General features: G+C 40.6%; 1 protein-coding gene across 3 annotated transcripts in view; it reads right to left on the bottom strand.

The window, feature by feature from the left end:
- mtm1 (myotubularin 1) overlaps positions 1 to 19,795 on the bottom strand; it is a 35,090-nt gene extending 15,295 nt beyond the window's left edge. For 2 of the 3 annotated variants that reach the window (XM_088649157.1, XM_088649155.1), the window contains exons 1-5: positions 19,680 to 19,795; positions 11,835 to 11,922; positions 8,089 to 8,161; positions 4,107 to 4,201; positions 1,250 to 1,360 (exon numbers count right to left, since the gene is read on the bottom strand). In XM_088649157.1, the coding sequence (XP_088505283.1) occupies positions 1,250 to 1,360; positions 4,107 to 4,201; positions 8,089 to 8,161; positions 11,835 to 11,897 (342 nt within the window). In that variant the 5' untranslated portion in view covers positions 11,898 to 11,922; positions 19,680 to 19,795. The remainder of the gene's footprint in view (positions 1 to 1,249; positions 1,361 to 4,106; positions 4,202 to 8,088; positions 8,162 to 11,834; positions 11,923 to 19,679) is intronic. The other variant, XM_088649158.1, reaches the window with a different exon arrangement.
- Positions 19,796 to 20,542: the final 747 nt, after the last annotated feature.

The following is a 20,542-nucleotide window of genomic DNA, read 5'->3' on the forward strand; positions in this document are numbered from 1 at the left end:
TGAGTATTAGATCACAGACAGACGCCTTGACATTCTGCTGTAGAATTTCCTGACACAACTTGGAATTCATTGATCCCTCAATGATTGCAAGCCGTCCAGGCCCTGAGGAAACAAAGCAGCCCCACACCATTATACTCCCTCCACCATGTTTCACAGTTGGGATGAGGTTTTGGTGTTGCTATGCAGTGTTTTGTTTTCTCCAAACATAACGCTGTTTACATTTACCAAAAAGTTCAACTTCTGTCTCTTCTGTCCACAGAACACTGTTCCATCCAGGTGGTCTTTAGCAAACTTGAAATGGACAGCAATGTTTTTTTTTTGAAGAGCAGTGGTTTCCTCTGTGGTAACCTCCCATGAACACCACTCTTGTTCAGTGTTTTTCTTATGGTAGACCCATGAACACAGATGTTATCAAGTGAAAGAGATGCTGCAAGACCCTTAGCTGTCACTCTAGGGTTCTTTGTCACCTGTTTGAGGATTATACGGCATGCCCTTGCATTGATCTTTGTAGGATGTCCACTCCTAGGGAGAGTAGCAAGGGTGCTGAATTTCATCCATTTGTAAACTACCTGCCTGACTGCAGACTGATGGCCCAAGTCTTTAGAAATCCTTTGATGAGCTTCAACAACTCTTCTTCTGAGGTCCTCTGAAATCTCTTTTGATCGTGTCATATTGTACTTTAACAGAATTCTGTTGTGAAGAGCAGATAACCAAAATTGTGTGATTTTTTTATACGGCAGGGCAGGTCAAATCCACACCTGAATTGATTGGAACTTCTGACTCATTGATGCAAATACCTGACTCCAATTACCTTGTTTTCCAGATGTCATTATCCTAGAGGTTCACATACTTTTTCCATCAATGACCTCGATCGTTTAAACTATTTGTTCAATAAAGATAAGGCAATGTAAAATGTTGTGTGTGTTGTTTGTTAAAAAAAGACTGTCTTTATTTATTATTGTGATCTGATCTCTGTCTAAGTCCTATTTTAGGAGCTATATATGCAGAAATCCAGAGAATTCCAAACCTTTTCACTACTGTATCACCCTACCAGTACTTGATCACAGCCCATTTCAGGCCTACCGCTGACTAAACTCAACTCATTCTGTATCTCTGAACTCAAAGGCTGGAAAGAAGACCTGGTGGAAACCTTATTCATTTACAATTCAGTGTTAAACACCCAGTATTCAGCAATGACTTGGATATCCTACATCCAGGGAGAGTGGCAAAAAATAAATTGGGTCTGCACCTTGCAGGTGATGTCCAGGCCATAGGAGTTTTCACCTCTGCTGGATGCGCCTCCCATCTTCTCCACGCGGCTGATGGCTCCGAGAGGTACGTCAAGAGTCACCGGGGGGTCCTGATGTCAGTCAACAAAAGAAGTGTGGAATTAAGGACACAGTGATGTATGGCACTACTCTCTCTGCACTACTGCCAGAACAAGAGGGCAATGGCTTGAGCCGACACTCTCAGCCCGTGCACACGTTGCTGGACTTCAGAGACGTCGGGGAGCCAGGGCTGGAGTAAATACCCAAGCAACTTCAGAAAGTAGACTGATTCTAAGCCTCAGAACGCCTAAAATAGAACTATTTAATTGAGCCTGGGCCTGGTCAGCCTCTCATGGGTCAAGTGGGCAACTGTTCGATGTTAAATGACTCCTAACAACCACTAACTCAGTTATAAACTGGGTAAAATGCAATATTTTGGCCAATAGCTTTTTTCAAGGGATGCTGAAATGCTGATTTGGGCCCTATGATTAACATATCTAAGCCTTTTCCATGTCTTAAAGGATGTTAAATTCCAAGCATTTTGAGTGAAATCTTATTTAAAGTCTAGGTCTTTACCAGCAATGTTCAATGGATATGTTTTAATGGAGGAAGACAAGGTCCTCACTTCTGAAAACAAACACACCTGAGGCTCTTTGCTTTTGGTTATTTATTCAGTAACCCGCCCCCCAGGAAGAAAAAGTACTGGGCTTAGTAATCCTGCAAATTCCTTCATCTGACTAAAAAAGAAACACACATCAATAAATTCCTACTGAAAATCCCATGATGTTTAAATCCACAAAATCCTAAAATCCTAATTTTAGGTTTCTTCTTTTGTTTGAATGACGTCTTTGGAAAATATCAGAAGACAGGTGGTGGCATCTCCTTAGAGAAACACTAGCAAGACCCCATGCTAAATACTGCTTACAGTTTTCACTACGTTACAATAAAGATATTGCTGCTTTGGAATCAGTCCAGAAGAGATCAACCAGATACATTTTCAGGTACAATAGAATGACCTGCTCTGACAGGATAAAAGAATTGAACCTTTTTAGTCCTGAACAGCAAAGAACATGAGGGGACCTGCTACAAGTATTCAAAATCCTCAGACCCATTGACTTGCCAACCAATCAGTTCAACTCCACAACTACATTATTAGCAATGTGGTGCAGCACTACTGTGACAGCTTACTTTGATAACTAGAGAATGAACAGATTTGGCAATTATACTGAAAGCACTACTGAAGGCAGACTCATACAGTAGATTTTTCCTGCTTAATGCCCAGTAATTTTGAAATGGGTTTCATAACTGCCAGGTTATTAATCTTCAGGCTATGAGGTCCACTCTGAGCAAAAGCTTTATCCTGCAGACACCAAACTGAATGTCTCCATTAGTGGTAAAACTGATGAGGCTACAATAACACTGTAGATTACACAACGACCACCAAAGAAAAAATTATGCCTGAAGCACAATCTATTTTGACATAATACAGGAGCTTCACATATCCTTTATTAGAGAGCTCAGATTTCCTTCCAGAGCATTTACAGTCAAGGTAAAGGATTCAGAAACTCCCATAAGCTACTACCAAACCAAATTTTGTCACACTGTTAAGAAGAAAGGGCTTCTGATGTGGGATTTGCCATTTACTGACATTTTAAAAATTATTTTCTGGTGAGAACAATGCCTTTGTTATTGGTACAGATAAGAAAGGCAGTATCAAATGAAACATAAGTGCCCTAAGGTGTCAATTTTCTCAAAGGACCAAGGAATATGGAATTAATAAAACAAGGGAAAAAAGCTTTATGCCAGAGGGTATTACAATTGTTTTTACACTTTGTACTAGGAAAGAGACCTGAAGACACTGTCCCAGCAGCTGGTATTCTGTAAACAGCAGGAGAGCAAAGTGAAGAGGCTCTGACCAGAATGTTGGTCAGTAGTTTCTCCTCTACAACAGAGGATGTCACCAAGCTACACAGTCCCCACTTTCCTCTTTGGGGTGCTGCTTCAAGTCCTGTGGGAAGCTGAAATAAGGGTCCAGATGGTGCAACCAAGAGATTTCCACACAACACTGAAAATCATCTTCTCAGGATCTTTTTTTACTACCCTTGACTGCATCCGAGTCAATTTTGAATTTTACAACTATATACCACATTTCGTTTGGTTCAGTGATAGTATGTGTTTCTGTATAGCACATACTCTGTAACTTTAACCAATTAAGTGCAAATTAATCCCATCCCTTCCATAACCGCTTATACAATTCAGGGTCACGTTGTCCCAGAGCATATCCCAGAAAGCACCGGGTGCTCGACAGGATACATTCTGGATGAGATATTATTCCATTGCGGAGCACACACAGATATAAACATACACATGCCTGCAGCAGGGCCAGTTTTCCCAGAGACCAATTAACCTACTAGTATGTCTTTGGACAGTGGGAGTAAACTAGAGCACGTGGAGGAGACCCACGCAAACAGAGGGAGAACATACAAACCCCACCCCAGCAACGAAACCCCAGGATTCCTGCACCACAAGGCAGCCATGCTAAGCACTGCACCACCATGCCACCCAGTGCAAATCATTATTTTAACTCTACTTAACTAAAGTCATATTACTTTAACTATTTATAACCTTAAATACCCAAACACAACATTAACAGGGTGTCAGCAGTAAGAAATGATCGCTATGATTAGAGGTCTCCTTACCCACAACAGCAAATAATCCTGCAGTGTGCACACAGCACAGAAGTGGAAAGAGTCTCTAAAATCACACCCTCAGCAATCACGCTAGGTCAGCAGAACACAGTTCGAAATACTAACAATTTTGTTGTAAAAGAGGACTTACCACTTCAATACTCCTGAAGAAAAGTCTGTAATTTGTAATGAACACTTTCCCTTTTACTGCTCCATTGAAAGGACAAATATAGATGATGTCTTTGTCTGTGGAAAGAAATCAGCTGTAAGTATGATTCCCGACACCCCCCGAGCAACATTCTCACAATTCAACAGAAATTGTGATTACTAAAAAAGTTTCAGTGGATACTTCCTTTCATAACACATTTTGTGCATACCAGCTAAATGTCCCCCCCCCCCCACATTTCATTTGCGACGTGCGCCTAACAATAAACACTGGAGACTACACTAATAGTGTTTTATTTACTGAGGCCGGCAGCAGTACACTGAGTCTTGTGGATGTGCTCTGTCCCCCTTAGTCTCAGGAGCAGCCTTTTCAGATGTGCAGCTCTGAACACACATTGGAGGTGCTAATTATGAGACGTATACACCTTGGGCATAACTCCCACACCTAAACGTTAAACCACAGCCAGAACGTTCATGAGAGTAACATGACCGGGGACACTTGTAGCACCTCTAGACTCGAGAGCTGCTACCACACCACTTCAGAGTCATTTCCGCTTTTATTGCCTCTATGCCTACCTACCTGTGAAGGAACTGAAGACTGCTGAAGCAAGCCTTTCGTTTCTACAGTGAATTCAGAAAAGCACTTTGGAGTGTGCGGCCTTACTGCTGCTGTCTCTCTAAAGAACAGACTGGGTGCAACTTCAAATAGTTCAGGCGTACAGTACCGAATCGTCTTCTCTATTTGGTGTTTTGAACACACAGAGTCACAGCTGCTCGATCTAAAAATTGCTTTATTTGTATTTTTATGCAAGGTAGAACGCTATCAAATAAAAATAAAGGAAAGACCTTTCCTTCTCCTTCTAGGCAGTTCAAGAACTTGCATAGGCAGGAGAGGGCACTGCCAGTATTAGTTTCCATTCCATCTCTGATCACAGTTAAATTATTTCAGTTCAGTTCAGTGTACTGTCATCGGCACAAGGGCAATGAAATGCTTATTTGCATGTAGGCTCCAATACAAAGACATTAAGGAAAAACAAAAAAAAGGGGAACAGAACAGCATCAGCAACAACAAGAAAAATAACAAAGCCCATTACATGAAACAGACAAAGACCTACAGACGAGGAGCAACATGCAACAAGTCGCCACTCTCCAGCACCATGCTGAATAAGAACATAAGAAAGAGGCCACTTGGCCTCTCTAACCCATTTGGAAGTCAGTAGCGAATTTAGCAAAGATCTCATCCGGCTGTTTCTTGGGTATCGGCTTCAACAATATGGGAGTGTAGCTTGTTCCACACTCCCACAGCCCTTTGTGTAAAGATGACCCTCATGTTTTCGGTTAGAAAACACTTCCATGTAGCTTCCACTTGCAATCTGTGGTTCGTGTTCAATATTGAGACTAAGACGTCACCTGTTTTTTCAGGTCTTAGCTGCTAAATTAAAAATCTTTGTAATACCCGCAGGAATGAGGTCATGCAAGATTGAAGTTGCTCATCTCCATCCTGTGATATGAAAACCCTGCACGAATTCAGAGATAAAAGCAGAACTTTTGTTCAAGGCTGTATACTAAGGCTCTTTACAAGACCATTTCCGTGTAATCAGAAGGGCTGAGATGTTAAAGACAGTCATTCTGGCTTTTCTGAGTAGCCTGCTACTGGTCAAAATTAGCTCTGACAGCCCAAGAGTACATACAGCAGCAGTGGAGAGTTCAGAGAAAAACAGATTGATTTCATCTTAATATCTCAGACAAAATGGAAAGGAATGAAGCGACTAACGGCACAGACAGAAGCTATGGAAAATGCTGGCTTCCTTAATGTAAGGCAAGCATGTCATCTGTACATCTGACTTCATGTTGGCCAGACTGAACCCAGCATAGACTTTCATAGATTTTCATTCACCCAACTAAAGATTTCAGTGCAGAATTAATTCTGGTTCAAGGTAAAATTTGGTTTTGCTATACAACTACAAAACCTTACTCTATATTGCTGTGTATACAATTCTGTCCTATAACAACAGAAAGAAAATACATAAATCTGTATAATAAAATCACATATATTGGCATAGCTCTTAGAATGCTTTATTTTCAGTTTCTTTTTTGCACTTATGATGCAGAATGTCTGTAAAGTGAAGGCCAGTTACCCAATGATGCCCTTATGTCAACCTTGCTGCTATTAAGAACACATCTCTATTAGACCCATGTTCTAATGTCACTGGTGTGCTGTTTTGTAGAGCTTCTTTACACAAAGAGAGGTGGGTGTCTGGAAAAGGCCTCCCAGCCAGGTAGGCTCCTTCAAGAAAAGCCTGGATTGGATTTTAAATTCACGTTGCTTACTGCTAAACTACAAAAAAAGATACGTCACAAACGAGGAGGCTGTTTGGCCTTTCTTTTGTCCTTATTCTGAAGCGCATACAGAGAAAACAATCTAAACACATGCACAACAGCAATTTATATAGGCACTTTAGCAGTAATACTGTCAAAAGGATCAGGATCTACAAATTTTACAAAGATGTTAGAAATATAAAATAACGAATAAATTACCCCACTCTAGCATTGACATATAGGCCTGTCAAAACCAACCTTGTCCAAGCCTTAATGAAGTCAAGAAATTTACCCTCAACTGAAACAGTAAAGTCACTCTTTAGAACCTGTTGATTGATAGTCTACTCTATTGGGGCGGTGCAGAGGCACTGTGGCTAAGGATCTGCGCTTGTGGCTGGAAGTTTGCCGGTTTGAACCCCGAAGCCGGCAGAGGAATCCTACTCCGTTGGGCCCCTGAGCAAGGCCCTTCACCCCAACTGCTCCAGGGACACTGTATAAATGGCTGACCCTGCACTCTGACCCAAAGCTTCTGCCTCCCCGTCTGTGTGTCTCATGGAGAGCAAGCTGGGGTATGCGAAAAGAAAAATTCCTAATGCAAGAAATTGTATATGGCTAATAAAGTGATCTTATCATATCTTATCTCTTACTCCAATATTTTGGCATCCCCGGTCCTGGTCCTGGAAAAGCACACATTTGCTGGTTTTGGTTACAGTTCAGCTCTAAGTTATGGAATTGAACTCTTAATTGACTGAACAGGGATTAACAGGAGTTATGTTATCACACGTAATTAAAGATCTCCAACCTTTGAGAAGAGAAGAAAAATCTTTCAAAAGGATTCATTCAGGCAACTCAGTTCAGTTTAAAGCTCAGATGGAATGTAACCGAGCAGGTCTGTGTGTCCCTAGGACTAGGACTGGGAATCATCCCCACTATACACACATCAGGAAATTCCCTGGATATTGCCAAGAATCACATTTCCGCCAACAGTCAAGTGAAGAACTAAAAGGAATTCTAAAGTGAACAGAATTTCAGAAGGACAGAGGCCTGGAAGGACAATTTGTCAATTTTAGTACACAGCAAAAGCATTCTAGGTTTCCAAGAGCTCATCTCTTAACATAACAGGTCACTAACAATGGCTTCATTCATTTAATTAGATTCAACTCACACAACTGGCAAAGAAAAGTCAATGACAGCCAATGACAAGCAAACAGTTCACCCTGCTGCAGTACGATAAAAGCACACACAAAAAAACGCCAGGAACTACAAAACACTAGAAGAAAAAGATCCAGTATCCCTTTTAAGTGTCAGTTTTCTTCTAAGAAAAGTCTTAAAAGGGGATCGAGACAGAAGGCACTGACACTGGGCAGTCACCTGTCTCCAGTCATCTGCCAACTGGCAAGTCAAGGATAGGGAGTTGAAACTCAACCTGGGCACATTTTCTCCCTTTTTAAAACATAAATACATTCTCTGCTGACCTCACTTTCAAAGTGTAGAAAGATCAGAAAATGCCAGAGTTTTTTACCAGAATCTATTTGTTGTTCAGTGTGTTTTTATATGAACATGACCTACTGGCATCGTATGTACCAGAGGGTACACTTCAGACGAAAACCTTTATTAGATTAGAGAGGAGGAGATGAGACAACACTTACCTATAACTCTTTCTTCTCCAGGCAAAAGGGGGACATCTGCTAGTGTTTCCATTTTCAGACTTTCCCTTGAGGCCTGAAATTATAGGAATGAAAACACACTGTCACACTCAGCCAGTTAACGTTGCACAATTGGCCAGTTCAAATCTTGGCTGCCACGCAACGTCGTGAAAGTCTCTTCCAAATACACTAAAATTACATGAAAGCCACAAAAACAATTTTAGCCCACTTTTAAGCTTTTTGAAACACGTTATATAAGGCAGAGCAGGTTTAGTTTGTTGCTGGGAAGTCCGAGTTTACTTTATTGATTATGGCCACAGTGTTTCGTTTTTGGTTAAAAAAGCAGGTAAACATTCAAAGCATGGATCTTGATAATGAGAAGTATTGTTCTGCACATCATGGAGGAATGCACGTACACTGCATAACGAGACCAATTTTTAAAGCTTTAGTCAGAAGTCACGGTTTTCTGACTGCACAACAGTGCAATGAGCAGGTCAAAGGACATCTGGCAAAGGACCATTTCATCCTATGCAAACACAGACCTCTGCACTACCACAACCCCACACAATTCAAGCAAGTGCAGGGGGTGAAGCATCTGCTAGAGGAGATATACTGTAGTTTAAACCTGTTTGTTGTTTTGGAAGATGACTTAACGTCGCAGCAGGACAAAATAGGAGGCCACATCCCGGGAGTGTGAGAGCGTGAGAGCAAGATAAGTGTCTTTCCATTGCTTCAGGAGAGGTGTTAGGAAGGGGCCCAGCTTGCTGTATGAATGCACCTTCACTGGTATCGGGCAGCCTGTATTCTTACATATCCTTAGCGTGATGCTTAAAGGCCTCTCCCTCACTGGCCATCCTTGTCTCATGACCCTACAGCTTAAGGATGGGCTTTGATGACGATATGTTCCACTGATCAAAAACTTCAGGAACTTTCAGGAAGCAATCCACAATTCTCAAACACACCGGGAATGTGCTGTCAACCATTGAACAACCAGTGAATACAGCATTGTTCTTTTGATGCGTGTTATGCAACCACATATTAACTGCAAACTGATCTTTGGGTACACAAATGTAATGTCCTGTACTCTAATATTTGAGGGTTATTTCAGAAAATCGTCCCACCACTACTTACCTATATTTCCTTTTGGAGTTTGTCTAGCAAAGATATTGCCTATTATTTATTGCATATGTAATTAACTACAACATTCAAACATTTTCCAGCGGACTAAGGAACCCAAGATGGCACCTTCTTAGCTCTTTTAGTAAAACATCAGTGCTTTCTTAGAAGAGTTAGTCATTTTTGTCCCAAAAATGTTAATGGTTAATCAGATGAGCTGCACTGCCAGTAACCACCCTGTGCAGTGATCAGACAAAGTCTAATGGACACCCTGAGGTCTTGGAGAAGCTGGATGTTACACATTTGTAGCATTTAAAGGGGAACTGCAGTCAAAATTTCTCAGACTGGTTATTAAATCTCAGTAACAAAATAAGTTCCTTGATGTTATAGAAACAATTGACAAATTGCGAATTAAGCACAAAATTGTGAACTTTTAGAAAGTACTGTAAGTGGCCATGTCACAAACTCACATTCGAGTTCCCAAGAATTGCGACGAGATGAAGCCCTTCCTGCTCACTAGTCCCTGTAATGACTAATGTAATGCGATGTATGAGCAAAGAAATACAGGTTCTGCAGCAGACATTTCACCACAGAAATGTTCCAACATGATCTGCATGCAGAGTTAACAAGCAGTATTTGTCCCCAAAACCGTCTTGAAATCATTAGCAATATTTGTGTTGGATTCAAAGAGATGTATTCACAAGCCTGCTTATTTACAGTGGCATTGAGCCACTACACTTCACCATACTGTAAGTCTTGTTGCTTCGTTCTTGATTGCTGGCATGGTGCTGCACATACCTGGAAATGTAGCCTATTTTTGTGATGTAGATCGGAGGTTTTATATGTTACTGTGTATGCTTTACTTTTATTGTGGTCTGAAATGAACTCAGCAATGCTGAGTCTTTCTAGCTTCTAAATATGAAAATAGCGTTGCATTTCCCCTTTAATCTGTGCATGGGTTTGCAGTGGAAAGTGCCTTCTCATCAAGTGCTATCTGAGCACCAGGAAAAGAACTGGTCAACAGGAATATTAAACGATCATTCTCTGAAAAGGCTGCGCAGGATGTTATGAATGCAAGCATATATTTACTATAACATTAAAAATCTATCTAGGGTTCAGTCTTAGACGTGTCACCATGGTATATACTTCAGGTGCATGGTGCAATAAGTGGGTCTTCTTGCAAAAGAGGATGCCATGCAAACCTTTTAGTTTCTATTGCACTTTCTGCTAGTTATCTGTGCATTGTAATGTTTATTACTAATGTAGCTCCTGACTTCCCAGCCAGGATTCCAGGGTCAGTTTCAACAGATTTAAATAAACAAGATCAAATTCCGTTTCACCTTAATACCTTTCTTAAACAACAGACAGCCACTGACAAACCCTCCACCTCCAACAACACCAGTCAAACAGTCAAACTCCAACCTTAAATTGGTTTACTTGTTTTAATTCAAGTGTTCAATAAACCTAGCAAAAGAAAGTATTGCTGAACAAACGGTTTGACTTCAGGCTGTGATCAACAGATCAGTTCAGAGATGGAGGTGCCAGAATATAACTTTCATCTGTGGCATTATGTGAAAGAAACATGAATGTGCCTTAAACTGTGTTCTGAATAAGAATGTTCTGAGCATTAAGAATTGTGGCCAAAATACTACTACTGCTAATCAAATGCTGTTCACAGCATTTGCAATCAACAAGAATGATATTGAATTTTGTTGCTTTAAACAAAACAACCGTCTACAGTAGTAAAAGTCAGATAGTCAGTTACAAGGCTACATAATGAGCTTAAGATAGGGGATGTTGTTTAGATCTAACCATGTATAAGACCATACAACGTTCTGAAAAAAACGGGAATAATGACACAGCTTTTAGGGAAAAGTATAGTATCCTGTGCATCAGAACAGAACTCAAAAACCAAACTACATGGCTGTAGAGGGCATTGAAGTGAACAGTGGAAAACTGCACTGCTGGAAATTTCAGCACCTCCTGTTCACAGACAGCACCACTGAGTTGAGTCCAGAGATGGACACTGCTCTCCATCACATCTCTGAAACCAATCTGATGGGTGCGTGCCCATCTTACAGAAAACGTAGCAAAAATTCTCTCTTAAACCAAATCAAAGAGGAAGCATGTAGTTTGGTAGGATACGCATGACGGACACATAAGGACAAAGAAGACAGACTGCCATCACAGACATGTTCCATTGTGGATACCTTCCAGTTTGGAGCTCAAGTATTGCAGTGAGTTCTTAATATATATATAGACTAAACATCACCCTTTAAACCCCTCCTCAGTATTAAAGTGAAGCCAGTCATGTAAGAGCTTCTTCAACTATTTTAACAGGAAGTTCACTTAATCTTCATTTTACCTCAACAGAGAAAACACAGTTCAACTAAACAAAGTGTTTCACATAATACAGTACACCCTGACCTAGAAACGCGTCAGCAAACCACTCAATTAAGAACAAAGACACAGGCTGTTAATTATCATTATTGCTGATTTCACAGGCTATGAGTTATTTCTGCCTTCCAGTTTTTCATGTTTTTCTATGAAGGCTGTGATGAATATGCCACATGTACTGGCACCTTGAGTTAGCATATATAAATAAAAAAAAATACAAAGAGATGGCAACTCACATTTTTACTGGAATTGTTTTCCAGGGAGTTTGAATTATATGCTGGTATAGAAGCCGAAGCCATAACTCAGGAGTCTGCTAAGGCGACACTGCAAAAACCAGAGGAAGACAAAATTGGTGACTTTTACAGATCGGAAGACAAGTAGGGACAGGATTGACCGGAGGGAATTTACACTTAACAATAAAATCTTGTGAAATGGCACTGCAACATTACAAACTGCCTTGTAAGCACAAAACCCAAATTTCCTTATCCACGACAGCATGCATCATAAAAGCAAGGACAAAAACAAAATCTACAACCGACAATAAAACACACTTACGGCATAAGACATATGATAAATGTTAAAAAAAGACTTTTATTAGCCAAAAGCCACTTCCAGATCTATCACGTGAATGAAATAAAACAGGAAAATAAATGGACTTTTAAAGTTTAGCGTGCGTCAGTAGTTCTTCCCAAATCTTTAGAGTGAAATATATCTTAACAGCAGTGAAACTGATAACAAAACAGTAGCAGGACAGACTTTGCAGAACAGGTATTCGAGGCAGCATTAATGCACTCCATAATGAACTGAATCAGCAGGGTCAATTCAGTAGTCATGTATGTGTTATAATTATAAAAAACAACAACTTAGAAATTATAGATTTTTTAATATCCTTAATGCAAGACCACCACAGAGCACATCTGGTGCAAAACCCTTAGCGTATGTATAGAAGAACTATAATAAATGCACTTTAGAAATGCATGAAATGCAAAAATATGGACAGATGTGGACTGACTACTTTTGTTGTGCACCAATATTTTTCAATCATAGACTCGGACACTCTCGCACAGTGGATGTGCTCTGAAAGAACTTACTGAATCCATCGACCTTATGTTTTTAAAATCTTATTAGAACTTTACTCATAGTAATTATAGTTTGGAAGCTGGTTTTATGTTTAAATTGGCCGTCCTTTTATTGAGATGGAGGCTTTGAAATGCGATGACAATTGAGATTCACCCATGCATATGAATACATACTAAATATAAATCCAAATGTGCTTTGAGGCACAGGAGCTGATCACATTCAGGGTGGATGCACCTTCAGAATTAACTACGTTCACATGCTTGTGCTTTATAAAACCTCAGCTCCCCTGAGGTGTCACGACCGTACTTAATGAGCGATCATAGCGAAAAAGCCAACAGGAACTCAGACTGCAAATTGTGAACTGCCACTTCCTGTAATCCTCATTAATCAGGCTCCCTCTGAAGTTTTGCACTACTGCATTGAATTGGGCTTGTTTAACAAGGGTAAGACATATTTGGTGACCTCACAGAACAAAAACTCTTGATGGAAAACTACTTAAACATGTTAAACAACAGTCCCGTTACTGTGAATAACTTGGTTTAAAAATACGAAGCCCCATTACGTACTTTGAATATTAAAATTTTTAAGCAGTGTCAAAAAAACAAGTCCGGCACTGTAACCTCACAGGAGTCAAACTGGGTCATACAATGGCTCATTGTATCATTCTACAGACAAACAAAAGCTAAAATTTCATGTTTGAAAATGTAAATTCGAGTTAGGCTATGACTGCAAATACCTTTTATCCGCTTTCTTAAACTGTCAAAAACAAAAATAGTGTTTTAAACATTAGCGTAGTAAAACAGAGTTCTGGTCTCAGTAAGGCTTTTGGTGGGGGTTTGGTCGCGAGCTCTGTGGCCCAGAAGTCACTTGTCCAAGTACAGATTATGCCACAAGTGGACTTGTAGGGTTATGGGAGTGAGGGACACACTACCCAGCCATGTTATGGGAGCAGAAACTCGGGCTTCTGTCGAGAACCAGCTCGATGATCCTGAGATCAATCAGCGACTAACTATCCAACGGGATCCAATGCGCTGAATGGCCTCCACTTGTTTGCGCCTTGTTTTGTGATCTTATGACTGTGCCCAGTATTCCCCAAATTGACGCAAAACTGGGCGAGTCGGGTTGGGATTACTCAGCCTTGGCTCTCTCGGCTTGTCCCCGTCTCACAATCCTCCTCTTGGATGATGAGCAGAGCTGGCAGGACTTTCCTATTACGCGAGAGTATGCGTTATGTGTTGTGAAGGTTCTGTGTTCCTTAAAGACGGATCTTCGCTATCAAAACCTCTGAGCCTTGCATGATTCTGAAAAAGGGACTCCAGCATTGGTTTTGGTGTGGTTCTTCAGCTATCTTGTAACTTACTTCTTGCTACATTTAATTCTGTGCCCTCAAGCCTGCTTTTGTTCTATAATTTCTAACTGTGTCACCCTTCCTGTTTCGGACCAAAATAATTCTTTGATTTCCGTTTTTTTTTTAAAACATCTAAAAATCTATTAGCAACTTTTACATTTCTCTTTCCACAGTGCACGGTAAGAGGCTCAAAGTTGGTTACTGCTGTAATATGCCTGAAACAGACTGAAAGCATCAGTGAGTTTCCTGCAGGGAAAACTGCTGAAGAGAAGCTACTGAATTAAAACAAAAAAACATTTTACCAAAACACTATAGGTTTTTTCATACAAGCACAAGTCTCCACAGCAAAGACCAATCATACAGTACACAAACTCTGCCTGCACATGGACTCATAGCACTGAAGTCCAGGACACTCCCAGCCACAGTAACTCAACCAAACCTTGGCAGCCAACATGCCACACCACTGCAACATTCCCAGCTGATGCAGATCCATGCAGAATTAGCAACTTCCAGCTTACAATGCTGGACCTAAACTTAAAACACAAGGCTATCCGAGCCAAAAGCAGTCCCCTAGCTCTTCAGTTAAACAGTATACAGTAAATTTCTGCTTGAGACAGACCTCCCTTTGAATATAATTGCAGACTAAGAGCAGTGGCAAACACTCCAATCTAGCTGGGCCCGATGGTCTTCGCTCAGTTGTAACTTTTCTCCTGGCTATCAGCTCTGATTTCTGTTACGCCTCACAGAGATGTATTCTGATATAAAAACACCTGTATCCAGCGGTTCTAGTCTTTTATGCATGTAACTAAACAAGGTAAAAATGCTCTTTATTTTAAAATGTCAGCCAGTTGTGATTTCGCCTAAAACCATTAAATGCTCAGCCAAGCCTCTTCAACCAGTATACTGTTAATATGGTTTTATAGTTTAAGAAGATTTTACCTGAATGTTTTAGTGTTTTTCCAGGTTGGAAATCATGATCTTAATATCTTAATACATCATCAATGTATGGCACTTCATTCCAAAGCTTTATTCTAACAAGAGAAGCTCAGAGAGCTCTAAAAAGGAAAAACAAAAGCCCTCAGACCAGGGCTGGACTTCCTTTTGTAGTTTATGGTGAGTTTCCACATGCAGAGAGATGCCGTGAGAGCTAAGTTATAGACACCAAAGTGTGAGCAATAGCAGAGTACCACCAAGCTTTTTATGCCAAACGTGCCAAAGTTAAAACAAACCGAAACTCATGGGCAGGCTCAGATTTTTAATCTAAAAACATCAACGATAAAACAATAAGATTTTAACCTTCCACCATTTGTACTTTTAAAGAACCATTTTTGAAAAAGCAGGGTGTTAAATTGATAAATATTACCCATGCGTTACACGTGCCTTGTGAAGGGTGATAGTTTGATGTTGCAGTCTGAGCAGATATACCTGCACAGCTTTGCTGCTGTTCTCACAGTGCACAATTCCTTACAGCACAAGAAGCACCTTTCATTCTGAGCTTTTATTTACAGCACTAACTCATCACTGTGATACAAAGCCAAAAGAAAACTTTCTTCCCCAAAATCCAGATTCCTAGCCACAGCAAAATGGCAAGCACTTACTTTTCTCCACCTCCTTAGTCAGGTTTAACTGCAGCTGTACAGTAACCAAGTATTCATTTAGTATCACCAGAAGTATTGCTTCGTCGTAATTATACACAAACGCAACTGTCATGAATGCTAAATGAATTTCAATAGCCGTAACCTAACGTTTCTAACTCATTAAAAGAAGAACAATCTTCAAGCTGCTCTTCTGGATGTCTTCTTTCCTGCATTTATAAAATAGAGAAGAAACATCAGCTGCACTTATGGAGATATTTTTGTTATCTGCGGATTTTTTTCTGTTATCCCACAGAAAACAGGCTAAAAACGCACATCCCGCTCTTGGTGCATCACAGCGAGAAAATGGGGAAAAGCTTCGCTTTCCCCATCTTGTCACTTTCTGAACAGCCACTGTTGCTGTGGCTTCCTGTACCACAGTTTCACTTGGCTAAAACTAATATTGTCTTCAGCCTCAAACAGTCGGAATCGTTACTGGCTCGATCTCTGGCTGTGGCCAGTGGAATCAAGCTGTCTGGATTTTTCAACATTACACATTCACTTCTCAAAAAGTGTAGGGGTGTTACCCCGGTGTCCTGGCCAAATTTCCCCTTGGCCTTTACCAGGCGTGGCCTCCTAATAATCCCCATCTATGAACTGGCTTCATCACTCTGTTCTCCTCCCCACTGATAGCTGGTGTGTAGTGAGTGAAGTGTCCAGAAAAGTGCTATATAAGTGTAAGGATCATTATTATTATTATTAGTAGTAGTAGTAGTATTATAACCCAATGGACAGTGGACAGCAAAGGGTTTTTAGAGAGGAATCACTGAACATCATAGGGAAGCAGTGTAGGCAGGGTCCTGTCCTTGCTGATCTAATTTACTATAAAGAATTAAAAAATGTTCAGCGGAGTAAAACTGCTGAGTTCAGCTGCAGCACCACAGCTGAAGAGAGAAATACAGTATCAGCAAGGGGAACCCAGTATTGCAGACCAACACTGTCCAGATGTTCCTTCACAACCTGGGCTGTTACCATCACCCCAGGGAAGGTCTGAATGGTTATCCAGAGAAGACAGCACTGGAAAGTTGCTATAATTCCATAATTGGCTTACTTTTGAGTTATCACTATTTCCATCAACACAATATTCCCCACTACTTTATTGGAAAGAAAGAATCAAAAGGCAGGTCATAAAACCATAGTACTGTCAAAATCCATCCAGGCTGCAATTTAGGGGGGATACATTTCGACACGAATAGTCTTAATAAATGGGACAATTCCATTGTACACCACCCCTCACTAATTTATCTTTAGCTTTGAATACAGCCTGTCAGCTCTATCAAAGGCTTAAAAGAAAATGCCTAGTAACAGCGACAACCCACAGAGCTTTTGAAAGATAAAGTAATATCTGCGAGATTGATGTCCCCCCAGAGGACTATAGAAAAACAGAATTCTGTTTCGCTTTGAAAAAGGGATTTTTACACAGTTATGCGTGTTCCTGTTTTAGTTTTAGACGAGAGTTGAATTCTGGCCATGCAGCTCTTCATTTTGCTTGCATTTTGGAAATTGTGGGTGCTTGTGTTAATTCTCATAGAAAATAATGATCTCCTTTTGACACCGCCTTTTTAGAACTGTTCGGGCGCCACAATCCAGCAGATCTTACAAAACTAAATCATCCTGTGCTCAGTGCCGGGAAGAGCTTTGGACAAATTTCATCTAATAATTAAGCCAAAGTAATACAGCTTCAATGAACTGCCTGGCTTGGAACATTTTCGATTAACCTGCCAGAATTAATTCTAATTATACAGCAATATACATGTAGCAAGATATTATATATATACAGCACAATATTCAAATAACACAGCTAAACAAAAGGGATGAAGTGTCAGTGGGACACATTAGTTGTAATATATTTTGGTGAAGGTGGTACAGTTTCACTACTGACACTTCTATCTGGCGTCTTTTATGAAACGGCTGAATGAAATCCTTAGGTCAATTAGCCACTACTGTAAATGGCCATATGGGCCGAATGGTCACCTCTCGTTTGTTACCTTTTTATGTTTTCACGGGTATGATACGCTTTTGTTTTTGTAAATCACGTAATACGTTTATCCAACATAGTTGGACCATTTCACCTCACTGCGACTACTAAATACTGTTATTACTCTTCATTACAGTGAAGACCAAACACGAAAATTTGTTTACTTCCAAAAATGCACAATTTTGATATTTTTCCCCAAAAGAGTCCGCATTGTACCTCATTCAAATGGTGTACACAGCATGAATTTCATTTCCTTTGATCATAATCTAGGTAGTTCCCAAATCTGTTCGTTTGATTTTTCGGAACCACCGGCACGATAAGGCAGAATTAAAACTAAACAGTTTTTAATTGCGACTTTTAGTTTGGTCGAAAAAAAAACTTCCGGTCGGCCCGCCGGTGGAACAAGTCTGAGCGCAGCACAGCGGACGAAGACGCACAGCCACAGTTCAGTTTTGAATTACCATCCGAGCTATATTTAGTACAACGGTCGAGTTTCCAAAAAACGAACCAGACAGACATCGCAACAGCCAAGGTCTGCCTCTCCAAAAACCCCGCACTGTACCTCATGAACGAATGACTAACTTTGCTGTGTCGAACAATATAAAGTTAAGAGTCGAGTCCAGCCACCGACCTGCGCTGGGCAGAGTCGCAGCATCAGTCACACTAAGACACTATTTATAACCGTGACAGCTACTGCCTGGTAATGCGTAGCAGGGTGGTGGCAAGCTGAGCACAACCTTTATTAAAAGGCAGATCGGCCGCCCCCCGTTCAGTTCATTGCTTTCTTTGGCAAAGTTGCAGGCAACATTTCAGGGAAAAGTTGACGCTTTGGGAACAATGCACGTCGTAAATGCCAAATATTTAACTTGATGCACAATAAACGTCTCTCGAGGCGGGTGGGGGTCTTGGCACAGAGGGTCTTACTATAGATCTTACATTACTAACTTCCAAAACTGCCCAAATAAAGGCGTAGTTTTCTAGATGGCTGACTTACCGAAATAACCCCTTGATCATGTCGTGTCAGGCACTCCTCCCTCACACGGGGACCTGAACCACCAGAGTCAAACGCACTAACGCGAGAGAGAATTAAGTCTCTTGATTTAGGCCGACAATAGTGATGAAAGAATGTGTTGTCCGGAAAATAAACCGACAAAGATTCAAAATGGCAATTCAAACGTGTGTGTTGATCCTGTGTTCTTTCCGTTATTCGGATGTAAATCATATATATATACAGTTCGCCTCAGTTCTTTTAAAACAGATTAAATCCACCACACTGAAGAAGAATTTTATCAGCCAGTGCTGATACCAAAGCGATGCAACATGAAGATTATCTCCAACCTTAACTCTAATTTTAACCTCTTTAGGCAATTTTTTCTAACTATACTGCACACGCCTTCCACAACTCCTGAAACACCCCAAGACGGACTTCAGACCGCTGTCAGACAGATAGGTAATCTGGTTTTAGAAGTGGCGTTTAAACGAGGGACAAGTTCACCAAGACCCGCAATGGGTGAATCCCGCATGAACGAGACCACGAAACTCTGAATTATTTCACTGATCAAATTATCTTCATCCGTACTACCTTTCAGCAAAAATCCGATATTACAATTCTGATCACCGCCGTGAGAGAGGCGGGGGAAAGTACGTTTTCTCAACGTAGCTGACTAATAATAACAACAAGAACAATAACACAAAAATAAATTGGCCTGCTGTTTTCAGCTGCCTAATCTGCAAGTGCTTAATCTTTGTAGAAAACACGCATAAATTGCATCATGGACCTCATAAAAATAAACACAGTTTTGCCCTACTAGACTTCACATCAAAAGTTCCGAAGTGTTGCAGACACAACTTCAATAACTGCACCCATTTCGCACAGCACAGCAGCGATCATTGAACCAGGAAATACCACAGGCCTGAATCATGCACTTTCAACTCTGCTTCTAAGGCATGTCTAAATCCAGTGAACAACACAAAAACACCAGTAACAACTCCAAAACATAATGCTCGGAAACAAATTAAATCAATACATTTCGCCACTTACCCAGAAACCTGCGAATCAGTCCTATCTCCTTGCCACTGCCTCTGTTTCTGCACCGCTGCTGGGACTTCGCTACCAGTCATGTGACCGCGTCCATTACGCCAGGATTGGTCGTCTCGGGAGGCGAATCTCGCAAAGCTCCTTGGGACATGTAGTCACTTTCGTTTTTAGCTTCACAGGTAATCGTTCTACGATTCAGTTGACTGAAAGCCCAGTTATCCAGAAAGATAACTATAACGCAATGATATATTTAGTATTTTCTACACGAACGTCAGGTGAAATGATGAGGACGTTGTAGTTGTAAACTGAAACACTTTGTGTAGGTGAAGTAGTAATGATATAATTTTATTTATGAAAACTTATAGGACATTTCACCCACACACACTAAAGAAGAAATACACATACAAAGAAACAGACAAGAGCCCGGCAAACTAGTTGCAAAAACCAAGAGTACAAGTAAATTACAGATTAAATGCTTTAATGAACAGACAGGTCTTGGTAAGGAAATATGAATGTCAGTCACATTACAGTAGCAGTGAAACCCAAGTCCTTGAATAATGTGACCGGGAGGAAACATGCAAGAACTATACAGGAAATAGCCCTCTGGGACACCTTGAGAAAGTGAGACAAATAGCCAAGATTTTTTATTTGGCCCTTAGGCATTAAATAGGAGCCACACCAATGCAGGGAAGAACTAGTAATCCAAACATTTTCCATGTGATCCAACAGGATAATATGATTTAAAGTAAAAATAAAATCTTCACCTGATTAAAAATGATAATATTAAGTGACCTAGAGTTAGAAACAATAGGCAATTCATCTTAACTGCCTTAAGAAGCACTTTGTTTCTGTCTAAACCCTGACAG

Source organism: Lepisosteus platostomus, chromosome 10 (genome assembly GCF_059453375.1).
Source record: "Lepisosteus platostomus isolate fLepPlt1 chromosome 10, fLepPlt1.hap1, whole genome shotgun sequence".
Classification (NCBI taxonomy): domain Eukaryota; kingdom Metazoa; phylum Chordata; class Actinopteri; order Semionotiformes; family Lepisosteidae; genus Lepisosteus; species Lepisosteus platostomus.